The sequence below is a fragment of the Narcine bancroftii genome, chromosome 4 (genome assembly GCF_036971445.1).
Source record: "Narcine bancroftii isolate sNarBan1 chromosome 4, sNarBan1.hap1, whole genome shotgun sequence".
Classification (NCBI taxonomy): Eukaryota; Metazoa; Chordata; class Chondrichthyes; order Torpediniformes; family Narcinidae; genus Narcine; species Narcine bancroftii.
Genome location: NC_091472.1, coordinates 221,785,500 through 221,804,442, shown reverse-complemented (window position 1 = coordinate 221,804,442; position 18,943 = coordinate 221,785,500). Strand labels below are relative to the sequence as shown.

The 18,943-nt window shown below is 43.5% G+C and overlaps 1 protein-coding gene across 7 annotated transcripts in view; it reads left to right on the top strand.

Annotated features, from left to right (window-relative positions):
- LOC138761609 (islet cell autoantigen 1-like protein) overlaps positions 1 to 18,943 on the top strand; it is a 115,644-nt gene that overhangs the window by 27,354 nt on the left and 69,347 nt on the right. For 6 of the 7 annotated variants that reach the window (XM_069934002.1, XM_069934000.1, XM_069934003.1 and 3 more), the window contains 3 exons: positions 1,164 to 1,206; positions 7,616 to 7,784; positions 14,209 to 14,281. In XM_069934002.1, coding sequence (XP_069790103.1) covers positions 1,164 to 1,206; positions 7,616 to 7,784; positions 14,209 to 14,281 — 285 coding nt within the window. The remainder of the gene's footprint in view (positions 1 to 1,163; positions 1,207 to 7,615; positions 7,785 to 14,208; positions 14,282 to 18,943) is intronic. The other variant, XM_069934005.1, reaches the window with a different exon arrangement.

The following is an 18,943-nucleotide window of genomic DNA, read 5'->3' as shown; positions in this document are numbered from 1 at the left end:
TGATGCTGCCGTTACGTGCCCACCCAGTCTCTCCTTAATTCCTTGTGTTCCACTTCAGTTAGATGTGTTTCTTGCACGAATGCTATATCAATTTTTTCTTTTTGCAGTAAATTTAATAGCCTCTTCCTTTTGATTTGGTTATGTATTCCGTTAATATTTATTGTCATATAGTTCAACGTGGCCATTTCATACTTTGTTTACCTCTCATTTCCGCTTCCTCACCACCACCTTTCTGATTCTTTTCATGTTGACGAATGGTGAATGGTGAAGCCAAATTAATATCCTTCTCACCACCCTAGCTAAGCAACTCATTTTGCAGAGATTAGGGAAAACTCCTCGGATTTTCCTTGGCTGTGTTATGACCTTGCAGAATGAACGTTGTGTAGCGGCAGGTTGAGCTCGGTGAGCAGAACTGATTTATTGCAGGCTGCTGGGCTGGACTTGTACTCCCAGCCTGGACCTGGCTGAGAACCGCGCTGGGGGACGCTGACGTCACCCGGGCGTCACGTGGTCCCCCAGCGCGGGCTTCTGAGCCCTGTGCTGAGAAGAAGGGAAAACCCCTGACGGCGCCATTTTGACTGGCTGCCCCGCCTCGTGGATTACAAGTGGGTTCGGTTTGCCTGCCTAGTGGTGTGCCTCCACAGTTGATCTTTTTACCATTGGAAGAAGCTCCTCAGAAGTCCGCAATGCTTTCTATCATTTAATTTAATTGGTCTAATTCGTAGATTAGAACGCTTCTTAGTGATAGTGTCAACTCCCCAGGTATTTTGTAATATTTAAAATCCTGGTGATATTATTATTGCTCCCTGTGTGAGATGATAACTACACTTCATAAGAAGTACTCTGCTGGCATTAAATAAACCTTTATTAACTTTATTAGGGTGGCATGGTTGCCTTTACGGCACCAGTGATCGGGACCAGGGATTAAATCCCGCGCTGTCTATAAGGAGTTTGAATGTTCTCCACATGTCTGCATCCTCCCACGATTCAAAACATACTGGGGTTGTAGGTTAATTTGGTATAAATTTGGCGGCACAGACTGGAGGGCTGAAATGGTCTGTTACTGTGCTGTATGTCAAAACATTTAAAACAAATTTTAAAAAAATTAACTGTTCTGAAATAGAAAATCCTGAACTTGCTGCTTTTGTTTATTCTCTGTTTAGGTTACTCACAGCAGCATCACGTCGCAATGGATCGTCAATCGGGGTAAGCTTCGAGTAGAGGAGAGATGTCAAAAGGCATTACAGTATACAGGGCCGCAGATGTGGGTCAACTTGTTAACTGGCCTTTTTACAGTATAGCATTCAAATTTAAAATAAGATTGCAAGGGCAGATTTAATTACGGTCTCCTATCAGCATCTGCATCTCGGGTTCACTGACACTTGCATGGGAGTGGCTGAATAGGATTGGCTTTCACTTGTTGCCTCTTCACAGCTATCTCATGGGATAGGCAAGACTTCCAGAAAGATGAGTGGGTTCAGAATCTTGTCACTATGCATTCATGCAGAAAATGACTACTAACTATGGTCTGCAGACACAGTGATTGTCTCAAAAATGCTGGAGGAACTCATCAGGTGTCACAGCATCCATTGGAGGTTGTTATATAGTCAGGATAATGTGAACTATTTTGTAACTGCATAAGAATATACCCTTCTCACTGTAGTAACTACAGTGCACCACTGTGGGGCGTAGGAGTGTGTGTGAACAGTTTCCTGAGATGGTGGAAGGCATCCGTAAATAAAATCTCTTCTGTTATTTGAATCTTGCATCTCTAAGTTATTTAAGAAGCCTCCCAAGTAACACAGAGACATAACATGGTGGCAGCGGTATAAGAGAACAAGAATAAAGCCATACAATTGATTGTACGTCACTTAAATACGAAAGGGAAGAAGAGAAAAAACATTATTGAAAAAAATGGCTGGAGCAACAACAGTTCACCCAGTTTGGAAGGCTGAAGACAATTTTGAAGCATTTAAAAAGTTTCAGCAGAAGTGCAATTTAGCATTCAAAAGCTATTTTAAAAATCCAACAACGAGAAGGTCAGTTATATACTTCTCTGGACAAGGGAGCAGGCCTTGACTTATTTAATAGCTGGGAGCTCACAGAGGTGGAGAAAAATGATCCAGAGCAGTTATTTGCAAAGTTTGTTTCTCACCTTGAACCCAGGTCCAATCATAGAATTAAACGCTATGAATTTCAAGGCTTAATGCAAGAGACTGATGAAACTGTTAATAACTTCCTCACTAGACTAAATATTGTTGCTGAAAAATGCAGATTTAAGGATATAGAGGAAAGATTATTTACTCAACTAATATGGGGGAGGTGCCCATCCCAAAGTGCAAAGGTCTCTTATAGGGAAGCATGGCTTGAAGCTGGCCGAAGCAGTATCCAGAGCCTTCAAAGCCACGAGATGCAAATGAAATCCCTATCTATGCAGACCCACCCACAGCAAAGAGAAGGAAGAGTTGATGTATAAAGAACACAATCAGAAAAGTGCAAACCTGCATGAAGTGTGGCAGACAACACCCCTTCGATGACTGAAACAAATGCCCCGCATACCATTCTGAATGTAGAGGTTGTGGTAAAGCAAATTATTGGGTGAAGATGTGCAAGTCTGGTATGAAGGAAACAGTAATACCAGTAAAGAAAAAAGACAAGAAGAAGATTCAATACATAAAAGGGAACAACAATGAGGACTCTGACTCCCAGATACTGGACATAGAATCCGAACACCTTCACTAGATGTTGGGTGAGATGAAAGAAGGAAGCAATTTGCACCCAAGGATCCAAATACAGAGAACAATCCAGAACATCTATGATATTTAACCTAAAGGTGAAGCTGGATATTGGATCACAAAGCAACATCCTTCCAGTCAGATGTTCCCAGAGAACATAATAAAAGGGTATCCAAAAGACGGTGCATTGGAAACAGGAAATGTCACATTAATGGCTTATGGTGGACCCATGATCAAGCAGCTGGGGAGAGCTAAGATCAATGGCTGCCATAAGGGAAAGAACATCCTCTTTACATTCTACATGGTAGATGCAGACGGAGCAGCAATTCTAGGTCTGGATAGCTGCCAAGAGTTGCAATTGATCTCTGTCAGTTATGAGATCCAGATGAAGAAGATATCCAAAAGGATCAACGGAGAACCGACCTCCAGTCACAAACAAGGCTGAGCTCATGACCATGTACCTGGAATGCATTGATGATTCAGTTGGATATTTTGAAGACTTTGAATATCACATCACCATGGATCCAAACTGCAAACCAGTTGTCCTTGCTCCAAGGAAAGTCCCACTAGAGCTAAAGAAGAAGCTGGAGCAAGAAGTAAAGGACATGGAAAGGATGCAGGTCATAGCTAAAGTGACAGAGCTGACAGACTGGGTAAATTCCATAGTGGTTAAAGAAAAACCAAATGGCCACTTGAGAATATGTCTGGAACCTAAAACTTAAATCAAGCAATAAAAAGGGGTCACTACCCAAAACCAACACTAGAAGACATCACAGCGGAACTAAGAGGATCCAAAATCTTTAGCAAGCTAGATGTTAAGATTGGATACTGGAATGTGAAACTAGATGAGGAATCAACACTACTAACAACATTCAATACTCCATTTGGTCGTTACAAGAACCTGCGACTACCTTTTGGCCTAAAGGTGAGCCAGGACGTGTTCTAACAGAAGATCGATGAGACCTGCAGAGGGTGTAAAAGTGCAGTTGGGATCGCAGATGACATCCAGGTTTTTGGGAGAGATGGAAAAGCTCATGATCTTCATCTACACGAGGCGAGGGAGAGAACAAGAAGAGCTGGAATTAAACTGAATGCAGACAAATGCATTTTAAAAGAGAAGGAATGCCAATTCTTCGGAATGGTGTACACTCCTGATGGGGTAGAGCCAAGCCCAGAGAAGGTTAAAGCCACTGCTGAGGTGGAGCACCCAAATGACAAAAAGGAACTCAAAAGTTTCCTTGGGTTGGTTCAGTACATGAGTTTCTTCATACCACATAAGTCAGACTACACAGCAAACATCAGAGAGATGCTGAAGGAGGACGTGGAATTTCAGTGGTCACCAATACAACAGAGAAGTTTTGACCAGCTCAAAGAAATAATATGCAGAGAAGTGGAGTTGAGATACTATGATAGAGAAAAAGCCCTCACTGTGCAAGTTGATGCATCTAACAGAGGCCTTGGTGCAGCATTAGTACAAGAAGGAAATCCAATAGCTTTTGCCTCAAAAGCATTAACAGTGGAGACCAGATATGCCAATATTTTGAGAGAGCTGTTGGCGGTTGTATACGGATGCAAGAAGTTTCACAAGTTTCTGTATGGAAGAAAGTTTATAGTGGAAAGTGATCATCGCCCACTGGAACACACCCAGAGAAAGAATCTAAACAAGGCACCAGCTATACTGCAGAGATTACTTCTGCGACTTTGACTTAAAATACATACCAGGCAAAGAGATAGTGCTTGCTGATACCTTGTCACGACTTTCCCTGAATGAAAAATGTGAAATGGAAGACATGGGGATCAAGATACATCATCTCATCAGTGTGACCAGTAATAAATTAAGCCAGAGCAGAGAAGAAACCAGAAAGAAGGATGTGTTGCAAATGCTTTCTCAACAAGTAATACACCCTCCAGGAGACCAGAAGAAGACTGGCTGACACACAAGAAGAAGGACGCCAGTATTATAACAAACTGGCATAAACATTGCCAGAACTCTTCAGAGGGCAGAATGTGCATATTCAAGAGCCGACGTTGAAAACATGGACCCCAACAAAGGTCATCAGAGAAGCTGAGACACCAAGATCATACATTGTTGAGACAGACTTTGGCAATCAGCTGAGGAAGAACAGAATTCACATCCGGCTGACACAAGATGATGAAGCAGAAAGCTTTAATACCAGAAAAGTCTGCAACACCAATATCGTGAGGTATCAAGTGAAGAGACCACAACCACTAATACTGAAACATCAACACAGCAGTTGTCAGGTGAAGCGCAACAAGCTACATCACTGACACGTGGACCAGCAACACAGAGCCTAATGGTCGCAGCCAAATCCACAAGGTGGCGAAGGAACAGACTGCTGCCAGTGCGATATCAATAAGAACTATTTAAGAAAATTGTGTAAATAAACTAGTGTACAAGTTTAGTTACTTAAGTGGCACTGGAAAGAAAGTGATAAAAAAACACTACATTTTTCTTTATCTTGAGAAGGAAGGATGTTAAATAGTCAGGATAATGTGAACTATTTTGTAACCACTTAAGAATACACTGTAGTGCACCACTGTGGGGTGTATGAATGTGTATATGAGTGTGTGAACAGTTTCCTGAGATGGTGGAAGGCATCAGTAAGTAAACTCTCTTCTGTTATTTGAATCTTGCATCTCTACGCTATTTAAGAAGCCTCCCAAATAACTCCAGAGACATATCAGAGGTAAAGCAGTACACCCAACTTTTCGGGCCTGAGCCCTTCTTCAAGCTACTTGTTCCAATGGAGATGCCATGATTGTCTGATCAACCACTGTTCTTTTTGCGGCGCCTGCCTGCTTTTTGCTCATACCTGGAAGGTTATATATTTTTTACCTCTTATGGATGCTGCGAGATAGGCTGAGTTCCTCCAGCATCTTTGTATTAACTTTGGGCCTGGTTTATGGCTTTGGTTCAGTTCCATTATCTAAATGCTTTTAAAATGATTTCACCTTAATGACTCATGCCAATTTTATTTTAATTTTTCGTCACGGTGACACAGCATAGAAACTGGCTCTTTTACCCATCAGCTCTGCATCAACCATCAAGCACCATGTTTACTAATCCTCCACTAATCCCATGTTATTATTACTCAATCCCCATCAACTCTCCCCAGTTTTACCATTCACCTAGTGGCAATTCAGTCACAAACTAATCTGCACCAGAGGTCAGATTTAACTGGGTGACTGGAGCTGTGGGACATCCGCTCCTCCAGCTGCATCACTGAATCTTCCCTGCTTGTTCGGAAAGATTTCTGATTGTGCTTAATAGTACATTTCTATCTCATTCCTTCAGCTCTTCTGCCTTCCAGTGCAGCATTTTCTGAGTTGCATTTTAGAATCATTGAATGTGCACAGCATGTTCACTGTATTGTATTTTCACCATTTATTTACAGCATGGTAGAAGCCATTTAAACCCATTTTCACCCAAATTAACCTGTACACTTTGGAGGGTGGGAGAAAATGGCAGCACCCAGAGGAAACCCACACAGACACGGGGAAAACTCCTTACAGACAGTGCCAAATTCGAAACCAGGTGGCTGGAGCTGTAATAGAGTTGCATTAACCGTGCCTCCCACGTGCTTTGTGCAAGAGTACAAGTGCTGTACTTCCAAGTAAAAGACACAATATTGGAGAAATTCAGCAGGTCAAACAGTGTACTTTTTATAGCAAAGATAAAGATACATAACCAGCATTTTGGACTTGAGCTATATGAATTTTTGCACAAGGAAGAGTTCTTTGGAAAAGTAAACCAGATATTCAAAAATCAAAAATGAAATGGAAATCATATTTAGATAGAAAGATTGAAGAAAATGTTTGGAGAAATCTGTGTAAAGACAGTATGACTAAGGCAATAAATGTTCGTTATAGCTTAGTGGAGTATAACTTATCAATTGTATTTGACTTTGCATAAATTGAAAAATTTTCAACTTAGTCCTTCAAATTTATGTTTTAGGTGTGGTCAAGAAATAGGTACTTTTTTACATTCGACCTGGACCTGTCCTAAGGTTAAAAGTTTCTGGTTGCAAATGAAATAGTTTTTGGAATGGGTATTAAAAGTGAATTTACCCCTTGATCCATTGTTGTTTTTACTAGGAGATATTAAGTTGATAGCTTTAAGACTGAGATTGACTATGTATCAAGTTGAATTTCTGTGTTTGACTTGGGCTGTTTCAAAAAAATGTTTAGCTATTACATGGAAATCTGACTCGGTTCTAGGTATGAAAAGATGGCATAATGAAATGAAAGCTTTTATTCCTTTAGAAAAGATTACATATAATTTAAGAGATAAATATTTTGGAGCCCTTATTTGAAAATTATTGGTTTTAAAATTTGATCTCTCAATCTGCTCTGATAGGTGCCACTGTTCTTGCAGCCAAAAAGTTTAAATGTAAATGATGATCTCCATTTTTCTTTATAGGTGGGGAAGGGAGGAGGAAGGGTATTAGTGGGGGGGGGGGTGGTTTTGGTTTTTAAAATATAAATAATTAATCACACTATATCTGTACAAATATGTTATTAATATTATGTTTTGTAATTTTCAATAAAATATTTTTTAAAAAGTAATCATTTTGTGAACTGCAGCATTCATCAATCTTCACATCTGGTAGCATCTCACTGCAGTGAAAAAAAATGGAAAAGGGACTGAGTGAAATGGGGAAGTCTGCAGACACTGGGATTGTAGTGTAAAACACTGAAGTGCTGGAAAAACTCAGCAGGTCATGCAGCGTCTATAAGAAATAAAGGATAACCAGCATTTTGGGCCTGAAGTCTTTGTCAAGGAACTGCTGAGTTTGTCCATGCTTTTGTGTTTTGTGGGAGTTGCTGAAGCACCAATGACCAGCTGCTGTTTTCACCAGGTATTCTGGAGAAATGTTTAACCGGTATGTTCTCGAGGATGACAAGTCAGTTGTGAGTCAGATGCAGAAGAAATACTGGAAGACAAAGCAGGCGCTCATCAAAGCAACGGGAAAGAAAGAAGACGAGCATGTTGTGGCTTCAGATGCCGATTTGGATGCAAAACTAGAGGTAGGTGTCCAAATTTGACCACCTTCCTCCTTGGATCCAAGTATGTGAAATAATGGGGTTACAGTTTCATCACAAATAGGAAAAATCTGTGCTGATAAATGCAAGAATATCAAACAAAATGCATCAGTGCAAGTAATGTTTACTGAATGTTTAAAGGTTCAAGATTCCCTCATTGCCATGTACACAAATACACAATGACCAACAAACTAAAGAGAGTCCTTTCAGAGCTATTGAGCATCTGAGGATCCCACCCCTGCAACTTCCTCCTCTTCCACCCATGCAACTGCATCTTTCCCCCACAACAGCCTCCTCCTGTACCCCTATGACCTTTACCTCCTGCACTCCCGCAACCTCCCCCTCCTGCACTCCCGCAACCTCCCCCTCCTGCACTCCCGCAACCTCCCCCTCCTGCACTCCCGCAACCTCCCCCTCCTGCACTCCCGCAACCTCCCCCTCCTGCACTCCCGCAACCTCCCCCTCCTGCACTCCCGCAACCTCCCCCTCCTGCACTCCCGCAACCTCCCCCTCCTGCACTCCCGCAACCTCCCCCTCCTGCACTCCCGCAACCTCCCCCTCCTGCACTCCCGCAACCTCCCCCTCCTGCACTCCCGCAACCTCCCCCTCCTGCACTCCCGCAACCTCCCCCTCCTGCACTCCCGCAACCTCCCCCTCCTGCACTCCCGCAACCTCCCCCTCCTGCACTCCCGCAACCTCCCCCTCCTGCACTCCCGCAACCTCCCCCTCCTGCACTCCCGCAACCTCCCCCTCCTGCACTCCCGCAACCTCCCCCTCCTGCACTCCCGCAACCTCCCCCTCCTGCACTCCCGCAACCTCCCCCTCCTGCACTCCCGCAACCTCCCCCTCCTGCACTCCCGCAACCTCCCCCTCCTGCACTCCCGCAACCTCCCCCTCCTGCACTCCCGCAACCTCCCCCTCCTGCACTCCCGCAACCTCCCCCTCCTGCACTCCCGCAACCTCCCCCTCCTGCACTCCCGCAACCTCCCCCTCCTGCACTCCCGCAACCTCCCCCTTCACCCTGTACCCCTGCAACCTCCTCCTCCTGCAGCCTCCACTGTGGCCTGCGGCCTCCCCACGCCTCCTGCACCTTGGCAACCTTCGTAGGATCCTGCACCCCAGCAACCTCCTCCACATCATGCACCCCTGCAACCTCCTCCACATCATGCACCCCTGCAACCTCCTCCACATCATGCACCCCTGCAACCTCCTCCACATCATGCACCCCTGCAACCTCTACCTCCACTTAACCCTCAATGCCCCAAGAAGCACCAAATCAGGGCCCAGGAATTATTCACATCTATTACCTCAAGACTGCCAAAGCATCTTTCATGTTATCGATCAGATCATCAGTTTTCTCTTCCCTGAATTCCCTAACTACATTGAGCTCCTCTGTTGATACAGACGAGAAGTATTCATTCATGACCTCGTGCATTTTCTGTGGCTCGACACATAGATGTCCATACTGACATTAAGGAGACTTATTCTATCTTGAGGAGTGCTGGTATTGAGTGTGATTGTGGTCTGTTAGGCAGCAAGTCAGAGATTCAATTGCAGAGAGCATCACTGTGGTCTTGAGGGATTTACTTAACTCCTGGCTGCCTTCACCTCACATATGCTCAATATCTTTTGTCAGCTGAACTTTCCTCATCACATCACCCTTCGTTCTAACAGGAAATGTTGGTCCTGAATCTCCCTGTCTCACTTTTAAAAGTTTTCCACTTCACAAATGTCCCTTTACCTGCTGACACCTACTCCCAGTTGACTGTTTCAAGTTCCTGTTGATACCATTAAAATATTCTGTGGCCAAATTTAGGGCTTGTGGATGAGCCCAATCTTTTTCTATATTTTATGACAAATATAATTGTGGTCACCAGTCCTAAAGTGCTCCCCAACTGCTACTTAAGTCATCTGCCTAGTCTCATTTTTCACGGGGAAGTTAAGTGCTTCCCCCTCTGTGTTGCTGAAGTTGGAAGTGTGGTCCTTGCTGTAATTTAGACAAAGCCACGATTAATTTCTCATCTGTTCCCAGCTGCCCTCAGCCAGGGCCGCATTTGGGATATCTCCTTTCGTCTTGTGCTATGGAGTAGGTAGATTTGCCATGCACGGGCATTATGATGGGCATTGAGTATGTTTGGAAGTCAGGTGATTCCTGTGAATGTCTGCGATTCTTGCATTTTGTGGAGCAGACTGATTGATGAGCCTCAGTGGGTAGTTACTGTTTGAAAACTTCACTGGACAGTAGAGACATGCCTTGGCAAGATTTGATTCTCTCTCAACAGGAGAATAATTGAAGGAAGGAAAATAAAATTCTAGAAGCCTTGACAGCTCTAGTGAAGAATGTTCTTTTGGAAGCGAGTGCATGAGTCATATCAGGTTGCAGTGGAAATGTTCGAATTTGGCTTGTTTAATTTCTATTAATGGAGTGCAGTACACTGCACATCATCCTGCTGCCTGACATCCCACAGCTAACGTGATTATTAGTTGCATCACCAAGCTAAACAGGTTCAGTTTTTTCATTAATATTAATTCTATATGACATTTAATAGCCCTGCCACAGCTGCATCCACTCCTCTTTTCGTTTAATATTGAGAGCTGATAATTAGCTGTGAATATGCATTGCACTAAGAAAAGGATATTTTTCCTCGCTGAACGCAATTAGCCTGAAAGACTGAAAAACATAAGAAAAATGTTGTTACCACTGGCTGCAGAGACCCACAAATTCTGCCTGGATTGCATCTCTTACATAATTGATAGGTTATTTGCAGTTTAAACCTTAGACTGTTTGCTGTACAATGTTGCTGCTAGGGGGCTTTGCCTTGGTACAAGGTTCCTTTTATTCTCACATAAAAATGTAATGTGCATGATATACATCAAATTTTATCTACTTTAAGGCAAACAGAGAGTCACCATGAGTATTGCCCGACGCCCCTAACAATAAGAGAAAGAAAAGCAATAGAGAGTCCCTTCAGAGACACTGAGTGACCGTGGATTCACCTTCAGTGCTTCTGCACACACTCCAGTTCAAATCATTGGTCACCCGAGCTCCAGATCCAAGCCTCCAATGCAGTTAAGTGCTCAAGGCCCTTTGGGAGACCTTGCCCTCCGCACCGTCTTGAATCCTGGTTCTGATACCTGGAGCCTGTGTGGGTCCTTTGCAAGTTCCCCTTCATCCACTGAGCCTCTCGCTGGTCTGCTGCTGTGGTCACCTTCCTAGTTGGGTTGTTTCCCATGCTTCTCTTTCTCGGGGGGGGGGTGTTCTCTCTGTTTCCGTTGCTCCCCCGAAGTCTGCACCCCTTGTGGTACGCTGCCCAGCACAGGGGCCGCCATTTTGGGCACTGAGCTCTGTGGTTGCAGGATTTAAAAACAAAGCATTGTCAGCTCCATTAACAAGCCTTTGAAAATCAGTACGGAGCTGTCATCAGCATTAGGACTGAGCAGTGGCACCTTGCAAAGCAGCACTGTGTCTCCGCTCCCTGATTGCCAGTGTCTGCGCCAGCACTATTGCCAATACGGCAGCTTTGGCAGCACCACTATGTTTTGGAGTAGGCTAGTAGATGTCAGGTAAATTGAGAGTCAAGGTCACCTTTACAACCCCATAAAACCATCGAGTCCTGACTTGAGATTTCTGCTCTGTTAATTATTAATACTGCAGATAAGTGCAAATGAATGATTGAGTTTTTTTCATCTGTGTATTTTCATATTTCAGTGTTTGTTAGCTTTTCCAAATTGACAGAACAGGTTTCAGCAACTGAATGCCTCACTCTTCTCGTGTTATCCAGGAGCAGTTTCCTGTCCTTGCCAGTGTTAGCAAGATGTAGGGAAGGCAAGGAACCTATCATTTGGCTTCAATTGGTATTGCTCTGAGACTGCATGTTATTAATGTCTCTGACCCTTCGGTGCACAAATCAAGTCAAATTGAGCTTTGTTTACACAGTCAGAAATAAGAATAATGGAACTTCTGTGAGAGATGTACATGTTCAAAGTTCAGATTTATTATTGAGTGCATACATGACAACCCTGCAATTCTTTTTCCTGCGGGCCAGGCAAAATTTCTACTTATCAGTAATGAAAAACATTACAGGTACTCAAGAAAAGATGCACATATAAAAGAGAGACTATGCAATACAGAAAATAAAGGAAACTTGTTACAAAGGGACTCAGGACTGAAATCTTGGTCATACATCTTGCCTCCTATGGACACTAGGGATCTGCTGAGTTTCTCCAGCACTTTTGTGTATTGACACGTTACATGGGATCTTCTTTTGCAAGGGTTTATTTCTTATAGCAGACAATGAGATGCTGGAGTGACTCAGCAGATCAGGCCGCATCCATGGGTAGAAATGGTCAATCATCGTTTTGGGCTCAGATCCTTTGGTCAAGACCTTTGTTTTTTTTTTAGATGAGTCTCACTGAGTGCTCAGAATAGGCTAGAGAACTGGCTCTTTGTCTATTAATGGAGCCAGTGACTAGGCCTTTTCATACCGCCCTGTAAAATAGGATTAACTGGCGATTGGGCGGTGTGAAAAGGTCAGACTGGGCAAGGCTGGTCCAAATCGACTGGGGTCTGAGACCAAGGTTGGAGGTAGTCTCAGAGCCTGGCCGAGTTCACCTGTTGATCCCCTTCTGGCGGTGTGAAAAGACAAATGTCTTACCTGGGTAACCTTCGAGACGCCAGCACTTGTGTGTTTCCATCATCAAAATTTGAAACAATTATTCTGACCACTCCTAACCTTCTGTTGCCCCTGGGAACTTCACCCGGGTCCTAGGAGATTTGGCAGTATGTAAACGCTTATTGATTATGACACCATCAGATTTAATTAACTTTTCAAATTGCAGCCTCACATCTAAGCCTGGTGGATGGTCAGACCACAGAGGCTTGGGATCCCAGGAGGCATAAAGCAATTTACATGTAAACAATTAAAAATTACACAATAATGGTTTTTATTATGTTTAGAGGAAGCCTTAAAAATGCTATTACGGTCAATGTAAGCCCTAACTGTTTTTGGGTATAGAGTATAGCATTAGACTTCAACATCACGGGAACATGCCCTTTGGCCCATCTTGCCATGGTGACCAGAATGTCCCATCCACACAAGACCCATCTGTCTGCGTTTGCCCCATATCCCTCTAAACTCATCCTATCCATGTATCTGTCTACATTTTTCCTAAATGTTGCAATAGTATTTGCCTCAACCATCCTTCCACCAGCCTGTTCCATACACTCACCACCCTATGTAAAAAAAAACCCTTCAGGTTCCCATTAAATCTTTCCCCTTTCATATTAAATCTGTCCTATATCCCTACTCTGGACAAAAGACTGTTCACTCAAGCTCTACCTCTCATGATTTTGTATGGGATCACCCCTTATCTTCCTGTGTATGTTTTAGGTTAACCTTGGGTCACATTCTTCTGTTGTACATATTATTTCAGATTGCTTCTCAAATTCTCCTGGGTTTCCCTTTATTCTGCAAAGGTGAATGAACACACAGGAATTGGCCACTCATTCCTTCAAGTTGATCTCATTGTAACTTTAATGTCACACCCTAAATCCACAGTCATGTTTGATCGTCAGGAGTCTTTCTACCTGTACTTTAAAAATATTCAAAGACCTCTGCTTCTGACTCTTGAAGAAAATAAAGTACTCCTATCCTTAGCTTTAAAATTATTGATAATCAGCAACTCCACATGTAGATTCTTCCACAAACAAAGCAGTTCTTTCCACATCTAACCTGTAAGCCCCATTAGGAATTATCAATGTAAACTAGGCTTGTTATGTTATGAGGTGTCTTGATCTTAATGGACCCACTGCAGGGATATCCTAATGCATCAGTTCAGACCAGTGAAGTTAGAGAGGTTCTAGAATATCACAGATTGAAGCTGAATGAGGTACTCCATGTTATTAAAACAAAGAATAACCCTTGTTCTAATAAGCAGCAGGAAAATATGACTTCTGTAGCTTGTTATGTTGTGATCTGAGCTATTTAATTTACATGCTTAAAGGTTTAAACTCGAGTTTATATTTTAGCATTAGAAATACAGTCATTCTTGAAGGAAATGGAATATCGACATGAGGCCAAGTTTGGATTTTAAGTACTGTTGCAAAAACTCCAAATGGTTTTAAAGGGAGTGTCCAGGTGGCTTTGCTGTTTGTGGAAGGTAAATGTTGCATCATAGAGGTAACCAATATCCTGTAGTGAATTTCTAAACAATTCCCACAAAAAAAACCTCCTTGCGGTCTCCGAGGCAGATTGCCAATTAACGATTTCCTGGCACTTATTTTAAGCCAATATGACATGTATGATTGCTAAACATAGTGTTTTAGGTTGGATTCAAAGGGCTTGCCAATTATCCCTGGCCTGACTTCTCTGCCATTACAGATCTCTCAATTCCAATGTTATTGTTTCAGATTTATCGTACAATACAGACTTCCTGCATAGAGCTTCTGAAAATGCTTGAGAAATATCAGCAAAGACTCAACAGTAAGTGTGCACGTATTTCCTTTCTGCAGATTTGACAACTGTTTACAAAATTGATCAGCTGTGGAATCGTCAGTAAACAACAAATTTGTGCCACTTGGTAGACCCTGAGCTGGCAAGTCAAGTATCATGCTGAGGCATGGTAGCCAATGGATTGAGTTTCCTCTTTGAAAGTCACCTGGCCAAGCCTTAACAGAGTCCCAGCCCGAAATGTTGACTGACCACTTCTACCCATTGATGCTGCCTGACTCACCGAGTACCTCCAGCATCAAAGACAGGGATCTTCCAGTGGCCAACCATTTCAGTTCTGTGCCCAACTCCCACGCTGACAAGTCTCTCCAGGCCTTATGCACTGCCAAACAAAGGCCACCCATAAATTAGGGGAGCAACACCTCGTATTCCATCTGGGCACTCTTCAACCTGATGACATTAACATCGACTTCTCCGATTTCTGCTAGATCACTCCCCATTCTCGCTCTCTCAATCCTATTCTTGTCTCATTTCCTCCATCTCTCCACCCCCTTCCCTCTCCACCCCCTTCCTTCTCCATCCCCCTCCCCCTTTTTGCAGGTGTCCCCTCCCTCCCATATTACCTCCTGCCTGTGCTCCTCCCCCTGCGCTCCCCCGCCCCCCCCCCCCTCAACCATTCTGATTCTGTTCAGGCGCCTGTCTACATTTTTTTCATATCATGAGAAAGGGCACAAAACCCAAAACATTGGTGATGTCTTTATTTTTCTCTATCAAAATACACTGTTTGACCTGCTGAGTTTCTCCAACATTGTGCTTTTACTTCCATCACTGTGTCTGCAGACTTCTGTGTTTTACATCTCCCATGGCTTCTTTTTGTTCACTCAACATTCCAGCATCTGTAATTTGAGTGCTTCACTACTTTCACACTCTGTTTGCTCCAGGTTTATCAATTTTTGGTCATTCTTTGCTGGTGTCTAAAATTCTTCCAATCTTCATGCCTGTGTTTCTTTTCAATCAAATCTCAGCCTCATTAGTTAGCCACAAACAGATCACATCTCCTGAAGAATCTTTGCTTCTCAACAAGATTTAAGACCCTAAGATATAGGAGCAAGAGGCCATTCAGCCCATCGAGAGGTTGATGATGTTTATCATTTAAAAAAATTTAGACATACTGTACCTTTTCGGCGCACGAGTCCATGCCTCCCAGTTATACCCAATTAAAATTCAACCCCTATACGTTTTGAATGGTGGGTGGAAACTGGACCCCCAGAGGAAACCCACCCACGTATGGGGAGAATGTACAAACTCCTGACATACAGTGTGGGATTTGAACCCCTGTCCTGATCGCTGGTGCTGTAAAAGTGTAGCACTAACCAATACGCCCACCGTGTAGCAATACTGATGAGCTAATTGCCACAGCTAGTCTCTAATTTCCTGATATGCCTTCTCTAACTAGCTCTTCACAACAATGCTATTGCCATAATTTAATTTTATCTAATTTAAGATGAGATTGAGCATGAAATTCTAATTATTTTTGCCTCTGAACATTGCTAAGTCTTTCACAGCTTGGTTCCATAACACATTAGTGTGGCAAATTGACTTACATTTATTTCATGAACACGGTTCAGGTTATCTTTGCCAATTTAACTTTACAAAACTGCATGAAGATTACATTTTGTCTAAATCCATTCTCGCTATTGTCTTTATTGGAAAATGTGGGAAAGTGTCCAGGATATACATTTAATGCAATTCAGACACTGGTAGAAAACTATTTACTATGGGTGAAATCCAATTGGAGATCATTTAGTGTCCTTCCCCTCCATGCCTGTGTCCCTCCACTGCGTGCCTGTATCCCTCCACTGCGTGCCTGTATCCCTCTCCTGCGTGCCTGTGTCCCTCCCCTCTGTCCCCAGTGTCCTTCACCTCTGTCCCCTGTGTCCCTCCCCTCTGTCCTCTGTGTCCCTCCCCTCTGTCCTCTGTGTCCCTCTCCTCTGTCCCCTGTGTCCCTCCCCTCTTTCCCCTGTGTCCCTCCCCTCTTTCCCCTGTGTCCCTCCCCTCTGTGCCCACCTCTCTCCCCCGTCCCTGCGTCCCTCCCCGTCCCTGCATCCGTCCCCACTCCCCGATCCCTTCCCCTCCCCACCTACCATCCCCTTCTACCCTTGCCCCTTCCCCTCCTACCCACCCCTCCCCTCCTACCCACCCCTCCCCTCCTACCCACCCCTCCCCTCCTACCCACCCCTCCCCTCCTACCCACCCCTCCCCTCCCTTCCCTTCCCCCCATCCTAAAGAAGCTTACCTTCTTTGGCATGACTAACTGTAATTGGGTCACACTAAAACCACATGATTAAAATCAGCCCAGTAATTAATTAAAACCAAGAATGCTGAGCTTGATTCTGCTTTTGAAGTATTAGATGATCTGCACCTGTAGGTGACGCTGCTTACATATTTTATACCAATGCATGTTAGAGTCTTCCTCTGTTAGAACAAAACGTATGGCAGCATGAATTAATTACACAACTCCAAATGTAATCGAGCCTTATCCGAACTGAGTTCAACCAATCAAACAGCAGAGAAACTAATCGAGGATGCTGCTCTGATGGGATATTTGAGGGCCATTTTCTACAACTGATTCAAACCCAGCCTTCTGTCTGCTGGCTGGCGGTATGTTCGTGCATCAAGTTTCAGACATTTGGGCTTGTTCTTGGTACAAGCAGGAACTCTTTAATTAAGGCCAGATTGGTAATTTAACTTGTAGGTCCAAAGGTGACCCTTTGAGAAGGGGAAGGTATCCAAAGGATCTTGGACTGGGCCTGAGCCAAATTCTTTGCACATCGCAATAGGGGTTTTAACTGAAAATCAAAAGTAACCTGCAGATGTGGGGCATTTTAATTTCTGTAAACACTCTGCAGTCAGTAGTATTTGTAGGAAGGGCAACAAAGGTAACATTTCACCTTCATCAGAATTTAAATTTAAACTGGGGAAGAGAAACACATTAGTTTTAACATATAGAGGTAGGAGAAGGCTTGTAGGACAAAGTAATTTCTGGTTGCCCTTATGATAAGCTGTGATAAGAACATCAGAAATAGGAGCAGGAGTCGCCCATTGAGCCTGCTCCACCTTCAATGCGATCATGGCTGATCTGTTGATGGGCTCATCTCTACCTACCTTTTCCCTATAACCCTTAATTCCCTGACTATGTAAAAATCTACCCAACCTTTAATAGTTATTGAAGTAGCCTCCACTGCTTCAATGGGCAGCAAGTTCCACAGATTCACCACCCTCTGGGAAAAGCAGTTCCTCTTCATCTCTGTCCTAAATCTACTACCTGAATCTTGAGAATATGTTCCTTCATTCTAGATCTCAATGGGAACAACGTACCTCCCTCTACCTTATCTGTTCCTTTCATAATTTTATGTTTCTATAAGATTCCCTCTCATTCTTCTGAATTCCAGTGACGACAGCCCCAGACAACTCAATCTCTCCTCATAGGCTAACCCCCTCATCTCTGGAATCAACTTGGTGAACCTCCTCTATTCTAGCGGTCACAAAGTGAAAGGAGGAAGGAGTAGGGGAGACTTCTGGGGTAAGTTATTTTACACAGAGAGTTTTGAGTGTTTGGAATGCATTGCCAGGGCTAGTGGTGAGGGCTGGAAAGTGGGGCATTTAAGAGACTCTTAGACCGTCACATGAATGAAAGAAAAAATAGAGGGTTATGAGGTAGGGAGAGCTTCATTTTTTTAAGGTCAGCACAACATCGTGGGCCGAAGGGCCTGTACTGTGCTATGTTCTAAAACTTTGCAGTACTTGGAAAAAGTGTGTAAGTCTTTCCCACCAGCATTCTTTAACTTGAAGAGCTTTGCTCAAGAAAAAGTCAGTTTTGTAACACTTACCTTAGATTGATAAGATGCTGAGGGTGAGAGTTTCAACATGCATTGAGATGTTGAAACTCTCATCTTCAGGCTAGTGGAGGGTGCTGGTCATTAAGAGAACCATGCTTTCCCTTTGGGCTTTGGGTCTGTGACAAGCAATCTCAGGGCAGGGGGAGGTTAATGAGTTTGGACATTTGTTTTCTTTACAGCTTGTGTTGACATTGTGGTCTGAACTGATAGATGATCCCTTGTCCCCTACCTCTTTAGCTACCAAGGCCAAGCTCCCCACTGCCTTCTCCTTTCAATATCTTGTTGTTCCTTCTCTCTGGCCTCACAAAACCCATGTTCTCTGCATCATTTCCAGGTGCCAAGAAGTTGTTCTGCCTGAGATCCTTTATTGCTTTCTTCCCTCTGCTCCTGCACCAACCTCCGAGATTTCACCATGCTGTTGTGTGCTCTGCCTTCCCGTCCACCCCACTGTAAAATCTTGCATTTGTGATCACTCCCTTCATCCTACATCTGGTGAGGTCTCATTTTTCTCATTGTCTCAGACAGCTCATATCTGATGTTCCTCTCTCACTTTCTATCCATGCCTCCCCTTCCTCTCTCAACATCACTCTCTATGCTGCCTTTAGATAAAGCATGCTCACAAATATATTTAACCAAGGTATATGGAGTTAGTGCAGGAAAATGGTGCTGAGTAAAAAGATCCACCTTGATCTTATGGAACGGTAGAGCAGGAACGAAGCACAAATGGCTACCTACTTTTATTTCTAAAGTTCCTATAGCTTTTTTATGTTTGCTACTTTAATTATCTTAACTGTTA